Below are 25,075 nucleotides of genomic sequence, written 5' to 3'. Positions count from 1 at the left end.
GAACTGGGACGGAGCACGGGAACTCACTCCCTTGTGCAAATTCGAACCGGCAACCTTTCGATCACCCAGCCCAACAGCACAGCAGTTTAAACCACTGTGCCACCTGCATCCCTATCTGACCAGATACTTAAATACAAAACAGGATGGACTTCATGGTCCTTAATGTTGCATTACTCATGTTTACATCCATTTAGAGTATATAATGTCCTTGTCTCTAGTTCTTAATTGCATTTGGGGTTATTTTTGTTCCCTGATGAAAAGTTCCTCAGACAAGAAAAATTCTGCAAATGAAAAGCCTTTGTTCAGGCTGAAATTGTCTCCCAGAAGGTATCAGTCAAATAAGACTAACTTCTGCTTCTCAGGGAACACAGGTTTAATCCTTCTGGAAGCTAGGCAAAACAAGAAAATCTATTTAACAATGCTTAGTGAATTAACTTTTTCTTTTCATACCAATAGGTTGTTCCACCAACTTGAAAAATATCATAGCAAAGTTTCAAAACAGATTTTGACTCAGATTCCTGAAGATTTTAGCTTTAAAAAGAGACCCAAGTGATCTTGCTGAACTTTCTTTTGTTTCTTTGTTTGCGGCCTTTTTGGGGGGATATAATAATACCCCTATGGAGATTCTGTGGCACATTTATTTATTTATTTATTTATTTATTTATTTATTTATTTATTTAAAACATTTGTATGGCACCCAATTGTGCCACGGCACCTCTGGGCAGCTCACAATTACAAGAAAAAAACACAATAAAAACACAGTAAAAACCAATAACATTTTAAATATAAAGTAACTGTGCCTTTTTGAGCCTTGGGCACACTTTGGTTTATAAGGGAAAAAGACATAAAAGGTGAGAGGCTGGAATTTCAGAATGTTTCAGACTAGGCAGTTTGTGACAATGTCATAGTACAAGTCTGTAGGGCTGCTTATGAGTAAACTGCACTACAGAATGTGAGCCAGGGCAATGTCAGTTACCTCACAATGCAGGATGGGGACCACAGATGCCTACTGCAGGCTGTCTGGTAATTTTTTAAAAGATTTTTAAAGTGATTTAAAAACCTACTAACAATGCAGAGATGGCAGTAAGAACATTGGGCTCACCGTAAGTAAAGGCCCCAGGGCTGATACATGTCCCCAGGAGACCGAAGAGTGGGGCTGGTTTTCATAGTAGGTGGCAGCCACTGTATTTCTTGGATCGGTCAACTATTACTGCACTAGAGCTGGGTGCCCCATGGCTCTTGCTTTGCCTGCTTCCCACTTCTTGAAAAGTAGGCCGCTTTACAAAAGACAGGGGTCCCTCTCAAATCATGTGTCAACAATATCTGTATCTGTGGGTCTGTGTCAGCAAATTCAACAGCAGTTCTCTGCTACAGAACAGCTTGTTTAAATTGTCCATGCTTCTGTCCAGGATATCCTGGGGACCAGTTTTGTTAAAGTAGGAGGAGAAGGAATGGGGATCTCTTAAAATAATTCTTAGCATCCTCAGCAAGCTACAATTCCCTTGTCTCTTGGGAAAGTGGTTTAGGGAGGGTTTTGATTGTTAGAATGCTTCCAAAGTCACATGCCTTAAAAAGAATTCAAGAAGGTAATTGGACTGGTTCAAAGAAATCAGTTTGAAATGCAGTTCCATCTTCCACAGACACAAGCTACTACAACATTCTCCTTATGCAAAAATAATAGTCATGCCTTCTATAGCAGCCAGACACAAGTTCTTCCTGGAGATAAGGCTACTCGGCTTTCCAGAAGTGTTTGCAAAGAAATATGCTTCCTTGCTTTTCAGCAAATCTTCCAGGAGGCAGTATTATTCCTGATCCTCCTTCCTGTCTTTCACACTGTCCCTTACATTCTTCTGCACTGATATGGATAAAAAGTCAAAGATCTTGCTAGGGTCTGTGACAACTCTGGAACTACCAACTGGAGCATCTCTCTAGTTGCCTGGAAATATCAAGGATCAAAGTAGAGCTCGTTGCAGTTCCTTTTCAAGTAAACCAGGAGATAGGCTGTTTCTCCCCTACAGGATTGAGAAAAAAAGAGCAGAAAGTTGATGGAGAAAGCACATCCAAAAGCCATGTCATAGCCCTCCTCCACTTGACATCTCCTCCCATACCTATAAAGTCACTAAAAGATCCCCTCGGAGCATCCTTTTCTCCAGACTGAAAGGACCCAGCCCCCTCAATCTCTCCTCATATGTCATCTCTCCCAACCCAGCTCCCAATCTTGTGACCCTGTGCTGAACCGGCCTCCCAGGATTGTTGTGAGAATGAAATGAAAAGGGGGACCATGTACGCTGCCTTGAATTCCTTGCAAGAGGAAGACACCAGAGATTAAATCATAAAGCATTTGACCTAGCACTGAGCTACCAAATTCCATTCAGGACAGTTGTGCAATGCAATAGAAGATGAAGGAAGGGAGAAAAAGGCTGTCTCCCTTGTAAACACGGCCAACAACTGAAGTCAAGCAGAGATCCAGGCCTATCCAGGCACACACTTCACACTGCATCCTCTTTAGTCAGAGAATACAAAAAATAAAGGGAGACAAGAGATGGTAACAGCTTGTAATCTGTACTTAGCCCCTCAAAGACAATTATTGTAACTGATTTTCCATGTAAATGGCTGAACTGAAAGAATGACTTGAGTGGAAGCATGCAGGCCTCAAGAGAAAGCCTGTGAAATTACAGCCCACATCTGCCTTCCGATCTGTTCATTCCAAAATGAAATGTAATGATTTGATTCTCTTTTCACAGAGCCAGCCATGAATCTAATGCAGCTCTCCCTATCCTGGTGCGCTGCTTGCTGGGGAGAGAGTGGGATAGTCCAAGAGAGCAAGAGGCACCAGGTGAGGAAGACTGGCCTAATGGCTTCACCACAGCCATCACCTCTCCTATTCCAGGAGAAAGAGGAAGTATTCTTCCTTACCAGTGGAGATGTGCTTTTCCATAGGTACATTTGACATCATCCCAAGATACCTGCCGAGTGAACATGTTCAGCACAATTATTCAAAACCCCAGTCAGATCCATTGTGAAAGTACAACAATACACAGAACTAAAATTACACTTTTTTCATACACTGCTGGAACTAGATTTAGCTATCCTTTGGCCTTCCCTGCTGAAATAGTGTAATCTTCCACTTTACCAAGGCTTCAGTGTCCAGATTCTTGGTAGGATTAAGACTGGCTCTTTCACATGTGGGGGTTTTTTGAGGGGGGGGGGTCCTTTATCTGCCTTTCCATGTTTCATTACACAGCCACAAGGGGGTGCTTCAGTCTAGCACAATTACAAAAATACTCAAGCATCTCATAGTGCAATGTCCAATTAATACCACACTTCCCTTGATCTTAAAAAAAAAGCTGCAACATGGTTGCAAAGCACAGGAGAGGCCCTGGAGAGTGACAACATCACAAAAAGCACCTACAAACTCCTGTGAGTGAGAAATCAGAATGCACCACAAATGCCTGCTGTAGAGAAGCCCTGTGGGGGCTGGAACAGCAACTCTGCTGCTCACCCCACAAGGCCCAGACAGCATTATAGGGTATTCCCTGCCCCAGAGCTCCTTCGCTTTGATGCCACCCACTGTTTCTGCAAGCAGAGAAAGACACAGATGTGGCATTCTGTGTGCAGGCAGAGTCACTCCCTGTCTGTCTTAGCACAGAGGAGACAGGGGAGATGCTATTTTCTGTATGCAGCTTGAGGAATGTTGGCCTACAGAAAGAGAGGCAACCTAGTGCCCTACGAATATTTTGAACTAAAACTCCCATAATTCTGGGCAGTTGGCCATGCTGGCTGGCACTTGAGGAGATGAAGTGCCACGAGAAAGAGGAAGCAGTCCTTGGCTTGATTCTGCAGAGAGGCCCAATGCTTTCCCCCCATGGGCAGTGAGGAAGAAGAGAGCCATCACACTCTGCCTCTCCATGTACAGAGGAAATCCCTTTTCTCAAAAGGAGGACTCCCTCTGTTATCTCCAGTCAGTGATAGGAGATAAAAGCACAGATCCTGTGCCTACGGCTCCCTTTCCCAGTTAAGAGGCTAAGCAATACATGCAGGAACCTTCACTGCTAGCAGAGAAGAATACGAGGGACAGGTCTGGCTTCCTCACCGGACAGACACTGGAGTCATTGAAGCAATACCATTTGTGTTTTATAAGGCTCCAGATGTATGCGCAGTAATGACCAATGTCAGCTGATCCTGAGTGGGCCACAACCGCAAAGAGATCGTACAACCCATCGTCCTGGGAAGAAGCACACAGAGACAGAGACAGAGGGTCAACTGCAGTGGAAAAAAAGAACCCTTCATACTGCTAGCTGCCAGCAAGGATTGACTATTAACATCATAACCCCATTTCTTTTCAACTGTCTTCTCTACCAGGTCCTGCTCTTTGAAGGTTTCCTTTCTTTGACCTGGTACCATCAAGATGTTTTGGTTTGCAGTTCCAATGACCTTGACCATCGGCCATGCTGCATGGGGCTGACAGGAGCTGAAGTCCAAGGCACCTGGCAGGCCCAACGTTAGGGAAGGCTAGAGTCAACGGCACTGCAGACCATGAGTGGGTCAAGGATGGACCAACACAGGAACAGAGGAAGCTGCATTTTACTGATCCAATGTGTAACATCTTTTCCCATGTACTTGGATCTTTTTGTCTTCCTTGATCAGGATTAACTACTCCAACAGTGTTTCTCCTACAACCAAACCATGAGCACTAGCAACTAAAAACGTAAGCTGGGAGAGCCTTGCTTTAAGCCCTGCCTTGCCTGAAAACTCACTGAATTACCCAGAGTCCTGCTACAGTCCTCCCAGCCTGAGCTAGCACTCATATATATTTTAGCTGACTACCCAGGAGAGGGAGAACAGTGATCAAGACAAGTCACCACTAAGCATCACAGAACTTACAAACCAACAGTGGTTTCTTTGGGAAAACACATTAAAAGAATAAAAGTTTATCAAAGTTCAGTGTTAGTTTCTTGTCAAAATGTTTATATAAGGAAAGCACCAGGGGTTATAACCTTGTGCTTCCATAATGCCGGATCGTTCTGGCCAAGTCATCGGAGGGCAGCACACTGCCCTTGCCTGGAACAGTCTGCTGCAGCTCTGGGAATGTCACAGGTTTCTGTCCTTATGACTTCCTGGGACCCAGTTCTGGGGAAGAGCATTTCAGCAGAGAGAAGAGAGATGAGGAAAGGAGACAAAGATCTCTTTCTCCAGCATGGATCATGGAGCAAGAGTGTGATCACCTTGGAGCCCAAAAGTCATACTAGCCTGGGGTCTGTCCCTGCCACGTAACAAGGTGCAAAGAAAAGAAGGTGCTGCATTGAGTAAACCATCTAGCCAGGTAAAGGATGCACATGGCTTTTGTCAGCCCAAGAGCAAATTCCAATCTGGGAATAGCCTGCAGGGAGCAGGCCAGGTGGGGGCGGTATTGCTCCCTGGGTGTGTGAGGCCAGGAGGAAAATATGCATAGGCCGAAGGAAGGAGTGAGCAAGGCCAAAAAAGAATCTTTACAGATTGTAAGCTTACTCTGAAGTAAGCAGTGCTTTCAAGGGGCAGCTGAAATTCCAAGCCTGTGCACATCTTATTCTGTGACACAGGGTCTTAAATGCAGCGATGGGGGAATACTTACGAAGAGCTGCTTTTTACTCCTGAAGTCCAGGTGAGGCACCCCTTGCTAAACCTGGAGCAACCAAACCCATTTCACGATGTCTCCTAAGGCCAGACTGACCATGTTGTAAGTAAACTCTACCTGATTCTGGGCATCTGGGTGATACTGCTCTGTTGTCAGGATCTGGCTGAAATCGAGGCTCTGTGGGAAGACTAAGGAATGGCTGATCTTCCACGTCCTGTTGCCCTCCTTGGTGCAGAAGCGCATTAGGTGCAAAATCAGAGTCTGGGGCAAAGATGTTAGTTTCGTGCTCTGCAAAAATCAACATACACACTATTAGTGCAAGGCAAAGACTGAAAAAAATGACTGGCAGGCATGAACTGTAATGGAAGGAGGGGCAAGAGATCCAGTACAAGAACCACCATGCCTTTCCTTTCATTGCATTTGGGCCTCGCATTGAGCAAACACATTATCCGACTTTATCCAGGAGATGCAGCCATACAGCTGCCTTGCAGATTTTCCCAGCATAAGGACACAATATATGAATGCCTGAAACAACCCCACCCCAAAATGGAAACAGCAAGAAGTTCCCAGAAAGCAATGTCTAGAGAATACTGCACTGCTTCCCCAAAAAACAGCATTACCCGCACACATGAGGTTTTCTTGTGGCACTGGTCACAGTGAAAAGTATTTTCCTCTGTCAGCTCTTCTGGTGCAAAGAAACAGCGCAATGAATCTTCCTAGAAACACAGGGAAGGGTTGTATAAGGCAAAGAGAGCAGATATTAGGTTCTACTAACTCAGATTCTTGTTCCCTTCCTTCAGTTTAATCTAAACTCAACAAGGCGGCCTTCCCCAGCCTCCAAACATGCTGGACTATATTTTTATTTATATCCTGCCTTTCTGCCAAAAAAGCACTCACAGGGGTGGTGGTGATGAGCCTACAACTCCCAGCATAGTCCCAGGCAATGGCTTGCTGGCTGATGGAAGCTGTAGTCCCAAGATGTCTGGAGGCCACTGTAATGGAGAACCAGTTCAGCGCTTCCCAGGAGCTGAAGGGTTAACCCTGGGCATGAAAGCCAGGCCGCCTCAGCCAGATGGCAACTCAAGGAAAACTAGGCACCAAGGTGGAGGTTTGATAGCAATGGGAATGCCAAACATCCTAAATTACTTCCGAGGACAAAGCCAGTCACACCCTGCAAGGCCAGAGATTACAGGCCTGAAGGACATACAATTTTCGCCAGGGTACTGTCAGGAGATGTCACCAAAGGAGTCATCTGTTTGATCTAACTAGATATAAGCGGTGCCTCATACTTTGAACGATCCTAAGTTCAGACATTACAGAACTAGAACACTAAAATTGAGATAAAATCATTCCAAAGTTCGAACAATGCTTCTAAGTTCAAACTGCACGTGCAGTGAGAAAAATGCAGTCGTCGTGGAAACACTATCTGTTGTGCGCCCAAGTTTTCGATCGCTTTCCATGTCTTTTCAATGCATACCTTTTCGATCGTTTTATTGTATTTAGTATCATTTAGCACCTGGAAATGGATTAATTCACTTTCCATTATTTCTGATATGGACTTTGAACAATTCAGAGTTCGAACGGCCTGCTGAAATGAATTAAGTTCAATGTACGAGGCGCCACTGTAAAAGCAGGGAGCTGAGGGAGACCAGAGTTCTTTTTTGAAGAGAGGTTTCCTCTTGCTGCCGGAGGCTCTGTTGAGAAATACTGCTCTACTCGAATGGGAAGAAGGCTACATTAGGTATTGTACACTGTGTTAGGGGCAGGAACAGCTAGCTTCGTTATGTTCAGTCCGAGGAGGCCAACCGGCCTGGGGGTCTTGAGGGGAGCCAAGTGATGTGAATCCAGTGAAACAGCTGCTCTCCAATTCTCACCTGGTATGTGTGTTGCATGTTGTAGTGTTTTAAGACCCACCCACCCCCACACACACACCTAATTTATTTATAATAATAATATAATAATAATAAATATAATAATAAATATAATAATAATAATTGTTCTTTTAATAAACATTTCTTTAAAAATAAATCCCTGCCAGCTGCTGGGAAATGGGGACTCAGGGGCAGCTGAATGTTACAGTCAGTAGGTTGGGGAAGGTTACTCTAAGGTATATATGCCCTGTGGAAAAAGTAAAGAGGGAGACATTCTTCTCGCTCTCCCATAACACTCAAACCCACAATCATCTCATGGAGCTGTTTGGTGGGAGGTTTAGGACAGATAAAAGGAAGAACTTCTTCAAAAAGCGTATAGCTAAACTATGGGATTCACAGCCATGGGAAGTGCCCATCTGGATGGCTTTAGAAAGGGACTGAACAGATCCATGAGGGAGGTGGCTATCAGCAGCTACTAGCCTTGCTGGCTATGTGCTGCCTCCTTTACCAGCGGCCGCAGGCCTGTACAGACCAGTTGCTGAGGAGCCGGTCTGAGGAAGCCTTTCACCCATCCTGCTTGAGGGATCCTGTGGGCAGCCAGTTTGCCACCACGTGTACAGAGTGCTGGACCAGATGGACCTTTGGTCAGATCCAGCAGGGCGTTTCTTACGTTCTTACGCCTTACATTGTATACTTTGATTACTTGTTGAAAATGCCCAGCTTCAGTCACTGTTGTATGCGATTCCTGATAAGACTTTCTTTCCAGCATAGTGGTAAGCCCTGTTTATCAATCATTTCCTATGCATGCACCGTATCCTTTCTCAAGGGAGTTTGGGAGCAGATGGCCTTTCCATTCTGGCACTGCTTTGACCCAGGCATCAGAGAGAACTGTACTGGACAGCTCTGCACCAAGCTCTGATCCAGCACATTTCTCACTTCTAGCTCTCCAGGCAATCATGGAAAGCATTAAATGATCAGGGAATCCCAAAGTGATACATTCATGACGTAGTCATCAATCACAATGTGGGCTCTTACAAATTGAATATAAAGCATTCTTCTGGAAGATAGAAGAATCAAAGTCTTACTGTTTGGGGTCTGACATCCTCAAACTCAATTCTGTCTGCCCCTGCGCACATTAGATCCCACAGCTAACCTCCACAGGCAAAGCAAGCAAGACAGTGAAGATCACCTATCCTCACCGTGGTGCCCTCCCTATGCTTGGGACTTCAACTCCCATCAGCCCCAACCAGAACAGCCAACAGTCAGGAATTCTGGAAGTTGTCATCCAAAACATCTGTAGGACTCCAGGTGGGGAAGATAGGGCATAGTCGATCATGGAGTCCTAAACATGGGCTGCACCTACCTCGATTATCTCAGGGAGCAGAGTTTAGCCTCCTTTTTCCCTTGCCCCCTTTCTTCTAGGGTTCCTGGCCAGAGCTTCATTGTGTGCTTTGAGCATGCCCTCAACAGGACAGGAAGGACAACCACATGTCTCCTTGCCCAACCTTGGGTCATCCAGAAGGTGTTCTACCTGAGGCATTCATGCTGCATTTGTGATTTCTCATCCATGGCTTTTTTTCAAGTTCTTCAGATTATGATGTTTCCCTCCAGTTGCACTTCTGTTTTTAACAGTGCTTTGGGGTGGGGTGGGACACAGGGGTTGGAGCAGGGAAAAATGAGTACTCATAGAAGTAGGAAAAAATGTATTTTCCTACTCATGTGATTGTGTTATTCCACTATAGATACTGCCCCCTAGGGGTTATGCAGCATGAATGGAAACAGAAACAGAGAGAGTCAGAAGGGACCTCCCTGGCCATCTAGTCTGATCCCCAGCTCTAGCCGGCTCCGCTCACAACATGCCTACCATGTGCATGTCTAGGCTATCCTTGAACACCCTCAATGATGGGGCTTCAACCACCTCCCATGGAAGCCCATTCCACACCCTTGGAGTCCTAACTGTCAGGAAGGACTTCCTGGTGTCCAAATTGAACCTGGGTTCCCTGAGCTTTGCTCCGTTGGAGCACATCCTGCCTTCCTCTGCAGGGGAGAACAGGTCTCAACCCACCTCTGTGTGACACCCCTCACATACCTGTATGTCACCAAAAGGAGAACTCTGTGAAGAGCTCGAATCTCAATTATGTGATGAAACCAAAAGTAGAATCAACAATTAAAAGCTCCAGATGCATTAGCCAAGTCATGACCATAGCTTATATACCATATCACAGTGCTATAAACCCTGTAAACATACCAAAGTCCTGACTCGATGAAAATTAACATCAAACATGGGAAGGGGAAGCATCACCATGTGGCTGTCTTTCCTTGTTTTAAGCGAGCACTTTTGACACACCAGGTATTCCTGCAGCTGGATGGTATACAGACGAGTCAGTCTTTCAACCTTAAAGGGGCAGAAGAGAACTGGAAGTCAGTGAAGCTTGTTGTCAGTGTTATGCAATAGCTTTAGTATCTCTAGGATCCTTTCCATGCCTTCACTGCTTCACAGTGTCACAGTTCAGTATCTGGTCTCAAGTCTTCGGATTGCTTCTTATCAAATTTTATATCACTATTCCTTACTGTATCTTCCTTATACTCATATGCTCTATTAAATAGATAATCTTTAGTACAAACTGAAATGGCCATTCAGCTATTTAGAAATGTATCCCTTTAGCCAACACCCAGAATCCTTCCTTTTGTATCTGTAGCTGCATGTCCTTCAGTGAATATAACTAAAAGCTTTATCCAAAGACACCCAGATAACTTTTCTTGATTCGAGAACTGCTGTGAGAAAACCTTGCAGTGTTAACAAGATTCTGTCTTAATCAGTTGCTCTAACAGTTCCTGCCAAAAAATTAAAAAAGAAACCTTTTCTAAATCCCACTTGAAATATAATTTTTGACAGTTTTCAAGGCAACTACTTCGGGAAATAGGGTATCACAATTATAGTTTCCAAGGAGGTAGCAGCTCAGAAATGCTGAGGACCAAAATAAAGTCCGCCTTGTTCAACATCTGGCTGTGAGAGAGCTAGGCAATGCCAGCAAATTGTTTTATATATTAAAAAACTATTTATTATAGGTGCACACTAACAATATAGAGTGAGCCTGCCTCCAGTCAGGATCAGCTGCCACAGACATCATGCACAGCCAAGTTACACATTTAGCTTTTTGTAATGATTAGGAGCAGAAAACGTCAAAGCAAGAAACTTTCATTAAAAGAAGGACAATCTAGCACAAAGGAAAACCATAATCAGCAGGAAATATTCATCAGCTTTTTGTACAAAGTTAGCTTGACCTATACTTTTATGACATTTGGTGTCAAATCATCTACCTCCAGGCTTTTCTTTACACATTCGGATTTCTTTTGACTGTCTGTTTTCTATTTTCAACTCTCTTGTGTCACTCTGATAGAACACTAAGTAACTGACTTTGTTGTTTGATCATCAGGAGAAATGTATATTCTTCAGGAACAAGTGCAAAAGTGAGGGCACACATAGGACTTGTGTCTCCTGCAAAAACCCCTTTTGGCCTTTTTGGACCACCATCACTTTGCCACCAAAATTCAGCAGCAGACCACTCATTGTTTTCCTATTGTCACTGCAGCTTCAAATCTGGCAGCTGCTGGAGCCCACACAAAAGGCCAGGGAATACATGCAGCCCATGGGCCACACTCCCTCCCACCAAGGAGCTGCACAAAATAAATTTACTGTGCCTGCACACAGCACAATGATGGCATGTTTTTCTTGCCAAACTGGACACTCACCAGCTCTTCATTGGCAATTTGGTCCTTAATTAGGTTCCAGAGCTGCAGGAAGAGTTGTGAAGCATCATGCAGAACAAATACTAGATACAAAACAGAGAAAGAGACTTTACCAACAAAGCTCTCCATGAACTTCCCCAATTCTGTTATGTTCAGTGCCGTTCCATCACTGTCTTCTTCCCAGTTTCAAGAAGGGAAGGACATAAGAAAAGCCATGCTGGATCAGACCAACAGTCCACGTGGTCCAGCATTCCATCCACACAGTGGCAAAGCCACTGCCCCCAGGAGCCCTCAAGCAGGATGAGAATACAACCATCTCCTCTTGCCCAAGCAGCTCAGAAACAAGTACAGAGACACTGCCTTTGATAATGGAGGGAGCACACAGTCATCAACGAATTGTCCTCCACGAATTTGTCCAAACCCCTTTTGAAGCCATCCAAATGGATGGGCATCACTACATCCTGTGCCAGCAGATTCCATCATTTCACTATGCACTGTGTGAAGAAGTTCTTCATTAAAAGCGAATGCATGTGCACCATGCACACCAGCAAATACTCCGCGCACTTTGTCACCCAATGCACACAGCCTGCCAAGTTTTGCCACTGTTCATCAGAGGAGCCTTTCTCCATGCCCAGATCATGCGGAGGAGGAGAGACACAGTCGCGCCAAAGGTCATCCCCTTCCAGTTGCTCCTTACATTTCATATTGTGCTTCACCAGACACTTGACAAGATCCAGGGGGTGCACAGATTTTTGCTTGCCCCGTTGCATCTGTTCCAAAAGCAGCAGCATTTGGTAAGGGACGCTCAATTTCTTCTCCTCAGGATCAAATGGCACTTGAATTCTGCAAAAGAAAGAGCACAAATGATGACCCTATGTCAAGAACCAGCAATACCTTGTTCTGTGAATGGAAGAGAGAACAGGCAAAATGATGTGCTCCTGCTCTTTCCCCCGTCCCATCTCGTGGCCTTCTCCACTGCTACCAGGTGGAAATCCCCCCTCCCTAGCTGCCCTCACCAATCCAGCCTTAATACTCTCTTCGTCTCTGACATCCCTTTAGTAGTGTGGGAGTTGTATATGATAGGTGGGATGCATGATTCCAAACATAAGAGATCACAGTGTTTCAAATAACAACATTCCAAAGTCTAAAAAAAATGCTAATCAGGAAAAGCTTTAAAATCTGAAGAGATATGCACACCCACCATGAAGCAGTGATAAAGGTATCCAATTAACTTAACCAGATGTGTGTCCCTCTTTTATCCAGATCTAGTATGCAAGCAATACCTTACTAGCATAGGTTCTATACTCTCTCAACTAGTTTTTCAGCATACCAGACTACTAAATGGTAGACAAGAACCCTGATGCTAGACTTAGCTGAACGCGGCCAACAGGAAGACAAATGAAGGGATGCTAGATCAAATCAAACCAGAACATGCCCTGGAAACACAAAAGACAATACTGAGACTGCTGTAAATTGAACACATCATGAGAAGATAAAGATCTCCGGTGAAGACACCAAGTTACACCACCCCACTCAGATGGCTGTGCAATTTCTTTTTGAATGTCTCTAATGTGGGAGAGCCCACCACCTCTCCAGGCAGCTGGTTTCACTGTCCTATTGTTCTGACAGTGAAGAAACTTTTCTTGATATCTAGCCTGAATCTGGGTTGTCACAGCTTGACTTGATTATTCAGTGTCCTACACTCTGGCATCAGCAAGAAGAGATCTTGACCTTCCTCTTTGTGACAGCCTTTGAGGTACTTATAGAGGGTTATCATGTCCCCCTTCAACCTTCTCAAGGCTGAACATGCCCAGTTCTCTCCGTCTCTCCTCATAGGGCAGTTTCCAAACCCTGGATCATTTTTGTTGCCCTCCACTGGACCCTTTCTAATTTATTTACATCTTTCTTAAATCTTGGTGCCCAGAAGTGGACACAGCATTTCAGATGATGTCTGGCTAGTGGAGTATAGGGGAACTACTACTTCTCGTGATTTGGAAGTAATACTTCTGTTAATGCATCCCAAAATAGCATGTACACTTTTGGTGGCTGCATCACATCATCGGTTCATATTTAGCCTATTGTCCACAATTACTCTGAGAGCTTTCTCTTTTTCAGTTCTGTTGAACCCCATATTCCGCATGCTGTATTAATGCATTTGGTTTCTTTTTCCTAAGTGGAAGACTTGGCACTTGTTCTTATTGAATCTCATTCTGTTGCTTTCAGCCAGTGTTCAAGTTTATCAAGATCGCCCTGGATCTTCATTCTGTCTTCCAGAGTGTTTGCTATTCCACCCAGTTTTGTATCATCTGCAAATTTGATTATCTATCCTTGTACTTCCTCATCCAAATCATTAATGGAGATGTTGAAGAGTACTGGGCCCAGGACTGAACTCTGTGGCACCCCACTAGTTACCTCCATCCAATTGGAGAAGGTGCCATTGATGAGCACTCTTTGCGTCTGATTCAGCAGCCGATACTGGATCCACCTAATAGTTTTTCTATCTAGTCCAGTTTTTGCTAATTTGCTTATCAGAGTGTTGTGTGCCACTATGTTGAAAATTTTGGTAAAGTCTAGGTCATGGTCCTCAAACTACGGCCCGCAGGCCAGATCCGGCCCGTCATGCCCATTTAACTGGCTCGCCCCAGAGGTTTTGCACTCGCCACATGCAGGCACATGGCTTGCTCACACAGAGACTGGTTTGGATTCACTCAGAGAAAATTATCTCCTCGTGAGCAAGCGGCTGCCTTGTTTCCCCCCCCCCCCCCCGCCAGCACCACCTTGGCAGCCCACACCCACCACGGGCACCTTTCAACTGGCCCCCTGCTGGAAAAGTTTGAGGACCCCTGGTCTAGGTAGACCATGTCCACAGTGTTCCCCCTGTCCATTTGTGAGGTCACCCAGTCAAAAAATGAGATTAAATTAGTCTGACAAGATTTATTTTTGATAAATCCATGTTGGCTTCTATTAAGCACTATGTTTTTTCCAGATGTTTGCAGACTGATTTTTTAAATAATTTGCTCCAAATATTTCCAGGAATGGATGCTTGGAGAAACTTCTTTTTCAAGGTTTCCCACCCCTCTTGGACACCTTTCCCCTTAAGGATGTGTTGCCATGGCACTTTGCTTATCATTTTTCTGAGTTCATTAAAGTTGGCTTTCTTGAAGTCCAGAATGCATGTTCGACTCCAGTTATCCATTGCCTCCTTTATAATTGAGAATTCAAGTATTGCATGGATAGTTTCCCCCAGAAAGGGGTCTAGATGAATGGGGTTCAGATTTTGTTTTCTTCTGGCTGCTTTTAAGTCAATAATCCTGGGTTTATATGCCAGGCACAGCTGGCTGGGGAATGCTGGAAATGAAAGAACTTTTTGCTGTCTAAAAATGGATAGGATTTCACCCTAAAGGTTCTATGCATTACAATCACCATAGAGAAGAGAGAATTATTCTCCCATACTGCAGACCAGAAGACTGAGGCTGAGAAAGAGCGACAAAGCTAAGTAAGTTCATAACACAGGCAAGATGCGAACCAGAGACCTCTTGATCCCTTGCTCAGTAACTGCAATCCCAGTTTTAACACCTAGTTTCATCTTGGCAACTGCACAGCACTCCAGTTCAGGGCAAGAAACTGAACTCGCCAATACTCACCTCCGGAGTATCATAGTGAAGTGTCTGTTCATGAAGAAAACTTGAAGCAAGGAGTTAAGGCAGCAGCTCAAACCAATATTGTACAAGCCAACCGCTTCTGAAATTAAACGACAAAATGGGAATTACTCTGCTTGGGTGAAAGGCAAGGAGAAAGATATCCTTTGAGACTGGAATCCAGTGCACACTGATTTTAGGTTCTGTTCCATTGTTGTGAAAACAGACACAAGATCAAACTGCACAATACTTAAACTGTGTCGACAGACATGAAACAGAAATAATTTGTCCCCCACTGACATGGTCTGCATTTCTCTCCCTGGCTCCCCCTTCTGTCTATTTTCAGACTGGACCCACACAATCCAATGAGGTTGTCTATAGCCATTGAAATTTGAAGGAGTACAGTCTTCTTATAGAGGGTGGAAAGAATGCAGAGATTAAGGTCACCTTCATGCCTCACTTGCTGCACAAAACACCTCAAAGGCAGATGATTTCTGCCAGCTCTCCATGTTGCCCTGAGATGCAAGGAGAAGAAGCCAAGGTGCTGCCAGGATACTTTACCCACTGATGAAACCTGCCATCTTCCCTCCTTGCTCCTCACTGCACCCTGAAAAAACTGAGGTCACCTCAGAGCCACAGCAAGCATGGCTGCAGGGCCGAAGGATGCAAGGTTGGCCTGCAATGTTGGCCTGTGGTGGGTCATGGAGGGCAACTTACTCCAGAGATGTGGACCCAGAAACGGGCTCATGTGGTCACCAACATCACTGCTTTCATAGATAAGCCAACAAGAAGGAGCTCTTATGCAGCTCTCCAAGCATGAGCAGGTCAAGATGGGTAAAGGCAGTCAAGTTTTTTGGCCTGAAACCTTTGGCAGCTTTAAAGAGAAAGTCACTTCAAAAAAAGAAGCCATTATAAAATGCAGAAGAGGAGAAAAAGAATTATAGTTGTGTGCTTCACAACTGGAGTAATGCACACGGGCATCTACTGGGCCCCTTACAGCACGCTGAAGTCCATGGTCTAAGATTATGTAGCTGTACTTAGTATTACTACTCAAAGCTCCTTTTGCCCTGGAACAGGAGTACAGAATGCCAGCTGAAGGACTAGATCTTGTTTTCTGGGTGTCCCAGTCTAGCCCTATGGCTTCCCTGGATGGCTACATATCCTTTTCCCTCAATCTCCAGTTGTCTGGTAGTTTCCCAGCTTCTCTGCTGCGTCCCACAGCTTCAAAAGCCTCTCCAAAGACTGACTTACTGGCAGTTTTAAACTAAAATATCCTGCTATTTTTGTCCCTGCCTCTTTTCCTTTTGGCTCCAGTCAATACTGGAATGGATTTCCAGGGAGTTTTTTGTAGAGTATACCGTATTTTTTGCTCTATAAGACACGCCTGACCATAAGGCACACCTAGTTTTTAGAGGAGGAAAACAAGAAAAAAAATATTCTGAATCAAATGGGCACATAATCACAGGCACATTCCCCATCACTTCCCCATGGGCTGCACATCTGACAGACTTACTGCACACACATATTCGCTCTATAAGACGCACAGACATTTCCCCTTACTTTTGAGGGGGAAAAAAGTGCATCTTATAGACCAAAAAATATGGTAATTCAGTCTTCAGGCCAAGAGAGCATCTGTAAACTTGCATCGGAAGCAGCAACAAATGTTTCCACCTCATGCACACATACCTTTGTGCATAAGATGTAGCTTTGCCAACATAACATGGAGAAACAGAAAAGAGTGTCAAAAGAAAGAAGAAGGTGTAACTGGCAATGAAAATAAAAAAACAAACTTTTTTTAATTGTACCATTTCTTAAATCTGCCTTCCCAAAGATTGCTTTGAGCTGCTGGTTGAGATTTTCCAAAGCATTCTCTGTGCTTTCTTCTTCATCTGTCTGATGCGCCTCAGCATTCATGCTCTGAAATTCATCCAGTTTCTGACTTTTGCTTTCCAGTGGCCTTCCAACTCCCTGACCCATCAACCAGGCTGTGCAATGCAAACAGGCAACCAAGTCAGTTATGGGATTGTCAAAATAGGCATCTAACTTTACTTCATGTGCTTCTTTGGGATGGGGAGAAAAAGTCATCCGAATTACATTTTTCTCAATAAAGCAAAAGACAGCTCCTGAACAATAATGTTCCATTTCAGGCACAGATACGGGTTAATAATTGTCTAAAACAGCAAACCCCAACCTGATTTGATGCCCACCAGTTGTCTGCAACTTCTATTGTTCTCAGCCAGCACAATGAGTTGCATTTCAACACATCTGGAGGCCACCAAGTTAAGGAAGGCAGATCTTTTTCTGTCTCCTAAAAGGAAGGAAAAATGATGGATTATAGCTCTGATTTCCAGGACTTATATTCTTTACTGCGTAAGTAGGCAACCTACAACCCTAGGGCTGCATGTGGGCCTTGGGCTACGTTCAAAAGCGCCCGCAAAGCAATTTGTTAGTAACGCTGTCCTGATCCTGGCAACAAGGAGGACACATCAGAAAGCATAACATTGGGAGTATGATGTTGCAGATAAAATCATAAAATTTTAGATTTGGAAGGAACCTTGGAAGTCATCTTACCCAACTTGCTGTATAAAGGAAGCTGCCCGGGAGGAAAGATACTGCAGCCTGGCCATGAACGTTCCAGGAAGGTGCCACAAGCTCACTGCCCTTTAAGCAGCAGCAATGCAGCCATCAAACCGGCACCTGCACTAACTGCGTGTGCTGTCCGGAAGGCTGACAAGCACAGCTGGCCAGATTCAAGCCATTCTGAGCAAGACACATACAGACAACTCAGATCTCTAGTTTCTCTGCCTCTGTGAAACCCTGCTTGTACTTCTGGTGGTTCTCAGTTAACATACTGCTGAAGCCTAGCTTGTAGGATTTTGAGCATAACTTTACTAGTGTGTGAAATGAGCACAATTGTTAGGCAGTTCCACAGGGAAAGGAGACCTAGAAATAGGAAGGACTTTGAATCTACCCATCCCTGTAGGAGCATGCCCTTTTTGCGTTATAATGAAAAAGAAAGGGGTAAAATGAAGATTCCCCCTTCCCAATCTAGTTTAGCTAAGTTTACACTCCTGTTCTTACTTAACTTGGGAGTAAAAGTTATTGAACTCTGCAATATTTATTTCTGCACACATCAAGCAAATTATGTGTTCTTTTTTTGTTTCATAACTAGTATTTTGTTGGGAAGGAACTCCATCTTTTCACTTCAAAGAGCACCATATTAGGACAGACTGCCTTGCAGATGGGATGTTGCAAAACCCCTTTCCTTCAGAGATCAAAACGTGATGCTGCACTTTAGTAAAAAGAGATTAAACATACTTGGTGGATCCACACTGCACTCCTTAAATATTCCCCACATTTAGGGTACAACCCTATGTGGGTTTAGACAGAAAAAAATGCTCTTCGGTGGGAATTGTAGGACTCCTGCCCCATCGAAGCATGCTTCAAGTTGCATCCACAGGAAAACAAAGCAGCAACTAGTTATTTATTTAGTATTATTTTTTTAATTTTTAAACCATCCAATAGCCAAAGTTCTCTGGCAATTAACGAAAGTTAAAAAGACACACAAACAAAATTGATTTAAAAGAACAAAACCACAACTGCAATTACCATTATTCTAGATACAAACACAGCAGTGATGCAGAATAAAACGGATATATACAGTAAAACCAGAGTTAAAAGTTAAACTGTTAAAATGCTGGAAAAATAAGGCCTTCACCTGGCACCAAACAGAATACAAAGTAGTGCCAGGTACACCACTTTGGGGAGCTCATTCCAAAACTGGGGTGCCACAACTGAACAGATCATCCCCCTGGTAACCAACCACCTCACTTCTTTTGGAAATGGCACCCAGAGAGGGACCCCAGAAGAGACCGCAGGTTCCGGGTAGGTACATAAGGGAGGAGCCAGTCCTTCAGATAGCCTGGCTCCAAGCCCTCTAGGGCTTTGCGTATCAGTACTAGCACTTGGAATAGGGCTGGGATTTTAACCAACAGCCTGCGTAACTGGAAGACGATTCCCGTGATCCTGCCCCCATTAACAGTCTTGCTGCCTTGCTTTGGATCAGCTGATTTTTTCAGGCAGCCGCGCGCACAGCGCATTTCAGTAATCCAAACAAGAGGTTACCAGAGTGTGGGGAACCGTCGCCAGGCTCTCTCTGTCCAGGAAGGGTCCGAGCTGGCACATCAGCAAACAGTGCCGCAGAGTCCATCTGCACCTCAAATGATAACTCGGGTCCAAGAACACCCCCAAGCTACGAACCGTGTCTTCCAGGGCGGTGCAACCCTGCCCCGTACAGGCTGAAAATCACTCAACAGGACAGGCGAACACCCACTGACAGCACTTCTGTCTTGTCTAGTTTGCGTCTCAATCTTAGGAAGATGTGAGCAAAAAGAACAGGCACTTACTGCGAACCGAGGGAAAGAGGTGCTTGGTCCACTTCTTAGCCAGCTTGAGTCTGCAGGAGCCTGAGAACAGCTCCGTTCGCAGCGCCACCGCTTTCTCTTCTGACGTCAAAGTGCCTTGCAGGAGGACGGAGCTAAGCAAGCCACATAGTTTTGATTTCCCATTGCAGAAGGCCCGCAATGGAAAGTGAAACTTAATAGCTCCACCGCTGGCTCCGCCTCTACTCTCTGCTTTTCCTGCATAGTCTTTCTTGCACCGGGATGCAAGAGACTTGCCCGTAATCCACAGGAGAGCCGTGGCTGCATCTCCGTGCTTCCTTAGCTTTTAAGAAAGCTTCCAGTTTAATGCGGGGGGGGGGGGGGGCGGTCCGATGTAAATGTCTCCTCCAGGTGCAGAGGAGGCAAAGCAGATATTTGATTTCCATTGGTGATAGCAATTTAATAACGTTTTTAAAAATAATCTTGGTGCTCAGCTCTTGTGTTGCATGCCTGGGGTTTAGTTTGAGCCGGTTCTGATGTGTGCTTACTCATGGTATACATTGATCGAAGTAAATTTAGCGGGATTACGACTCCGGTAGAAGAGCAGTTCTGCGCGCATTTTCCTAGGATCGCGCGAGTTGCAGAGTTCGGATTGGCGAGCTCTGCTTCTATTTTGGAATAAGAACCTTGAGATCCACCCATTGGAGACGGAGCAAATGGGCAGCTAAATTATCTATGGCACCTCATGAGCCCTGTTTCGGATCCCCGTATATACAGGTACACATTTACAGTTTTAGTTAATACAGATGAAGAGACACTTTATCAGTTAATTTATAATCTTGGTTTTGTTATTGCTTTTCTTTTAAAGTCGGAAACTCTACCTGTCTAAGTGATTAACTGGCCACTTATCGCAAGGTCGTGATCCTAAACACGTTTACAAGGAAGTAAGCCCGACTCAGCCCCCACTGAGTAAGCCCCAATCAGACAGTACTGACTATGCATGCTTAAAATTGTGCCACCCTCAGCACAGTTGACAGCGGAATCACACAGGCTGTCTTGGAGAAAAAAAGTGTCTCTGAGCATATACAGAGTTCCCTTTCATGATTTTTGTACTCATAACTCATGGTCAGGGTTGCAAGCTTCCTATGGAGGAAGAGGCTCTGTGCCTTTGAAAGTTGTAAGAAGTAGAATATTGGTTGATCGGATCATATAATACAAAATTTCCTAGCTGGAAATGCAATAATGCATGCTACAAACCAATCTTATCCTAATGACTATATAGAACATTGAGGTTCCAAGCCTACTCATAAAACTAACTTTTTTCAGCTGCTCTGCTGTGAAAGCATTTTGACCTGCAGACATTTAGCAAGTCAAAATGCTTGTCTCCATGTCATTGGAAGTTTCACTTGTTGGTCAAGCTTCTATTAGTGTCAAAAGTACAGCAGCAAGTTTGAATCCTCTTCCCAAATGGATTTCATTGGGTCCCCCATTATACCAGAACAGACAATGTGCCTGTTACATTTACAGCAGTTAGAAAGATGTGGCACATGTTTTAATGTCAATTGCAGTTTAATATATGCTGAAATTAACCTTATGGGAAAATCAAGCCTTAAAGAGAGACTAAGAAGTCTGTTTGGTGGGCTTAACACAGGCTGATGTTAACCTTAGATCAACTTGTTGGTCTTTAAGATAACATGCCGCCATTTTTCACTTTAAGTACTAAACAGAAATTGCCAGCTACGGCTACATGGTAATATAAGCAACTGGAACATTTATTAAAATGTTGGTCCTGCTGGTTTTACAGCTTCCAAGCTGCCTGTGTCATTGGCAGTTTTGACTGAAGCCAATCAGCTACTTCAATCTACAATCTATGTGTATAAATATCTATTATAAGTTAATAAATATGACGTATTCTTGCCCATTCTGAAGCAAGAATGGAATAATAGATTGGAACACCTCACACCTCAAAGGCTGTCACGAAGAGAAAGGTCAAGCTCTCTTCTTGCTGATGCCAGAGTGTAGGACACGAACTAATCAATTCAAGTTGCGACAACCCAGATGCAGGATGGACAGAGCAATACAACAGTGGAACCAGCTGCCAAGAGAGGTGGTGGGTTCTCCCACATTCAAAAAGAAACTGGACAGCCATCTGAGTGGGATGGTATAACATGGTGACCTGCAACAGCAGGGGGGTGAACTTGATGGCCTTCATGGCCCCTTCCAACTCTACTATTCTATGATTTTGCCCAGTCATTGGGATATTCCATTACCATCTATTTCAGAAGGGGCAATGGATCTTAGCTGACATTTAATTCAACCAAAAAAGAAGAGAATGATGATGATGATGCTTTGAGAATACTGGATGCCGAAACATATTTTTGATAGCAGCTAAATTAAATCAGCCAGTTGCTGGATGTATGATTTAGCTAATACTTCTAATCTTCATACATTTTGGCAGTGCTCAGTGGCTGCTTCATTCTGGAAGGAGATGGTAATTTGGTGATGGAAAGGGGTTTTTTAATATTCAGTTATATTTATTCTCATAATTATCTACCCACCTCTTGGAATTGAACACAAGATCAATGAAAATGGATTATCTGTCTTTTTGACAGCTAAAAGATTCATATTACAACTTTTAAGGGACAAACATCCACCTCCAATAACACGGTGGGTGGAAGACCTAATGAAACTCTTGATTTTTGAATGGATGGTCCTTGGGCATAAATGATAAATGGATAAGTGTTTGGATATTGGGGTTGCCTTTCTTGAAGCTTAGGCATGATTATTTTCAACAATAGTAGCATATCTTGCTACATACAAATATATAGGAATATATAACATACATACATACATATATATATAGAGAGAGAGATTTATTCATTTCTTTACATCTTATGCAAGATGATGGCATTTTTTCTTTTTTCCTTTGTGTTGTTTAGATTTTGTTCTGTAATACAAAATAAAATAGGTAAAGGAACAGCGCCATAGGAGTTCAGTCCTCTGTTTCTTGTTGCTCCTGTTCCACTTGGTGCTCCCTTGGGTGGTAAAGGGAGTCTAGCTCTGTGCATGCTTAACTGAAAATAAGTTCAGAGAGAAAGGATTGTGATATACTTCTATACATTTAGGGTTCATTTTATGGGCAATGCATGTTTTCACAGGGGGGTTAAGTTTTCCTGAGATCAGCCCACTAATTCTCAAAATCTGCTGAGTTTATCAGTACCACTGTAAATTTCTGCAGATGGATCCCAGCTATGGTAACTGATTTTATCATGCTATTTTTGACCCTGTCATTTGACTCTGGCCCAGGACAGATGAATGTTTTCTGCCCCCTAATCCACTGGCCTCCAATCACGACTTGACAGTCCATTTGATGCATAAAAACCATATCCTGCAATATCTTATTTAAGTTTCATTTCTTCACTGCTGCTGTTAGTCAAGAAAGGACCAGAAGAGGCAAAGTTTTGTTTTTGTTTTTGTTTTTGGAATAAGTTTTATTCTAAATAAACCTAATACAAAGAAAAACTAAGAACAACATCAATCATCAGAAACATCAGACCTGCTGGGTCAGCCCCCACATTTTTTCTTTTTATGTTAACTTATAAACATATTTGAATCTATGCAAAGCCCCATTTCTCTAGCCAATAATAAAAACAGTCCCAGGTTTGATAGAAGTCAGTATCTTCTTTCTCCTTCAGTGACAAAGTCAATCTGTCCATTTCTGCACAGTCCTGCACAGTATAATATAATTCAATATTATATCCAAAGTTTTGTGCCCACGTTATCATAGTTTCCTTAACCTGTTCATCTTCCATTCTCCTATCTAGTAAGAAATTATATAGTCTTTACTCATTTTCTCATCTGATTTAAGCATCACCTGATCAAATGCTGTTAAATCCTTATAAAAGCCCCACATTCTATAGTCTTTAGCATATCTCGATTGTATCTGCACCTTATGCCACCAAGAAATATTAGATCCTTGTTCTTGTATTTTTTTATTCAATTTCAATCCTCCATCATTATCCAAAATGTCGTCATATCTTACAATCGCTTCAAAGTTCAATGCATTTGGATATACAAGAGCTTCCATAGGTGAAAGCCATCTTGGCAATTTATTATACAGTTTTGTCTTTAATGATTAATGATTTACTAATATAATAACTTAAAAAAGAACCATGTACCTTACACTTTTCATACCACATATAAGCATGCCAACCCATTTGCAAATCATGCCCTTCGAGATACATGATTCTCTTATTTCTTAAGGTTATCCATTCTTTTAGCCACATTAAAACTGAAGCTTGATAATACAGCATCCAATCAGGGAGACCAAAACCCCCATTCTTTTTAGCCTCCTGAAGTATTTTTACTTTAATCCTTGGTTTCTTCTTTCTCCATATAAATCTCGAGATTTGAAAATTTAAAACATCAAAAAATTTTCTATCAATTTTTATGGGAATCATTTGGAATAGAAACAAAGCTTTGGTAATATAATCATTTTAGCTAGCACTATTCTTTCCAGCAAGGATAATTGCAAATTAGCCCATTTTTCCAAATCACTCTTAATTTCCTTAAATAGTGTATCATAATTGTCTTCTTTCAGAGTGGTACACTTAGCTGTAAGATAAATTCCCAAGTATTTAACCTTTTTAACAATCTGAAAGTCTACTTGTTCCACCAGAGTTTTTCTCTGCTCCTGTGTGAGATTTTTTACTAACAATTTCATCTTTTCTCTGTTTATTTTCATCCCAGTAACCTCGCCATACTCTTCAATCCTTTGTAGGAGTTTAGGCATTGTTACTAAGAGTTCCTCAGTTATGAAAACTAGGTCATCTGCAAATGACTGCAATTTATAGCTTTCATCTCTAATTCTAGTACCTTTAATGTCCATATTGTCTCTGTTATTTCTGTTTAACACTTCTAAGATCAATATAAACAACAGTGGTGATAGCGGGCATCCTTGTCTTGTACCCTTTTGTATATCTATTTATATCTATTTATATATAAATATTTATATATTTGTAAATTCTCCATTGATTATAATCCTAGCAGACTGCTTTTGATAGATGCTTAATATCACCTTAATGAACTTTTCACCAAACTCCATTTGAACTAGTTGTTGCTTCATAAATTGCCAATTAACATTGTCAAAAGCCTTCCGTCAAAAGCCATGAATAACAGTGCCATTGGTTTTTCCGTATGCATTTCATAATACTCTAAGACAGGCATGTCCAAAGTCCAGCCCGGGGGCCAATTGTGGCCCGTTTTCACATTTCAAGCGGCCCGCAGCCTCTTCTCCCTGCCGGCTCAGCCTGTCACTCATACCCGCCAGCCGGCCGGTGTTTTTCCCTTCACCGCACAGTGGTTCCCGCAGCTGCCCCCTGCTGCCTCCTGCTCCTTCAAGGCTGGTGGTTATATTTCACCAGAAGATGGCAGTAGACCTGAGCCAGCACTCTCGCCGCATGACCCTTGTGACACAAGGCTTGTGTGCCCATTTCTAAAATGGCGACTGTAACTAAAAAAAGGAAGGTTGACAGCGAGGGCCGCCGCTTCCAGGACAAGTGGAAATTGGAGTATTTTTTCACTGAAATACGAAACAACTGTGTCTGCCTAATTTGCCAAGCTTGATTTCCTCCCACTAAATGTGGAATTGCCATTGCACATCCTATGGGGGATTCGCCAAGCAATCTCTCTAAGCCCCTACAGAGCTTAGATTAGGCCCCCACGGCCCACAACCGTAACACTGGAACGAAACCTATGTTCGGGCACTGCAGGGCTTCTTCTGCACTAATTTCAGAATGAGTCACATATGCATCATTTACA

At 43.3% G+C, this 25,075-nt stretch overlaps 1 protein-coding gene across 3 annotated transcripts; it reads right to left on the bottom strand.

Moving 5' to 3' along the window:
• On the bottom strand, positions 1-19,380 carry USP18 (ubiquitin specific peptidase 18). Of its 3 annotated transcripts, XM_044455342.1 has the most exons (12): positions 19,280-19,372; positions 17,065-17,181; positions 16,679-16,858; positions 14,880-14,976; positions 11,933-12,078; positions 11,239-11,318; positions 9,734-9,880; positions 6,235-6,330; positions 5,732-5,902; positions 4,094-4,225; positions 2,917-2,966; positions 1-2,012 (listed from the first exon to the last, which is right to left on the bottom strand). In XM_044455342.1, exons 2-12 carry the CDS (start codon positions 17,126-17,128, stop codon positions 1,946-1,948), a joined length of 1,230 nt encoding a protein of 409 aa, XP_044311277.1. In that variant the 5' UTR covers positions 17,129-17,181; positions 19,280-19,372; the 3' UTR covers positions 1-1,945. The 3 variants fall into 3 exon arrangements, with proteins under 3 accessions (XP_044311277.1, XP_044311278.1, XP_044311279.1); XM_044455343.1 differs by lacking the exon at positions 17,065-17,181 and having other exon boundaries at positions 19,280-19,380; XM_044455344.1 differs by lacking the exon at positions 19,280-19,372 and having other exon boundaries at positions 2-2,012; positions 17,081-17,146.
• Between the last annotated feature and the right edge of the window lie 5,695 nt (positions 19,381-25,075).

This window comes from Varanus komodoensis, unplaced genomic scaffold (genome assembly GCF_004798865.1).
Source record: "Varanus komodoensis strain SLA01 unplaced genomic scaffold, ASM479886v1 scaffold8, whole genome shotgun sequence".
In the NCBI taxonomy this organism is placed as follows: Eukaryota; Metazoa; Chordata; class Lepidosauria; order Squamata; family Varanidae; genus Varanus; species Varanus komodoensis.
The sequence above is the reverse complement of the archived record's forward strand: the minus strand, read 5'-3'. Positions and strand labels throughout refer to the sequence as shown.

Bases quoted from the DNA above. Each gene is read 5' to 3' on its own strand.
- USP18 (XM_044455342.1), bottom strand. From the start codon at position 17,128: ATGCAACTCATTGTGCTGGCTGAGAACAATAGAAGTTGCAGACAACTG. The intron at 16,859-17,064 runs GTTGGGGTTTGC...TGCATTGCACAG, and splicing joins ACTGGTGGGCATCAAATCAG to CCTGGTTGATGGGTCAGGGA. The intron at 14,977-16,678 runs GTACAATTAAAA...GTTTAATTTCAG, and splicing joins GAAGGCAGATTTAAGAAATG to AAGCGGTTGGCTTGTACAAT.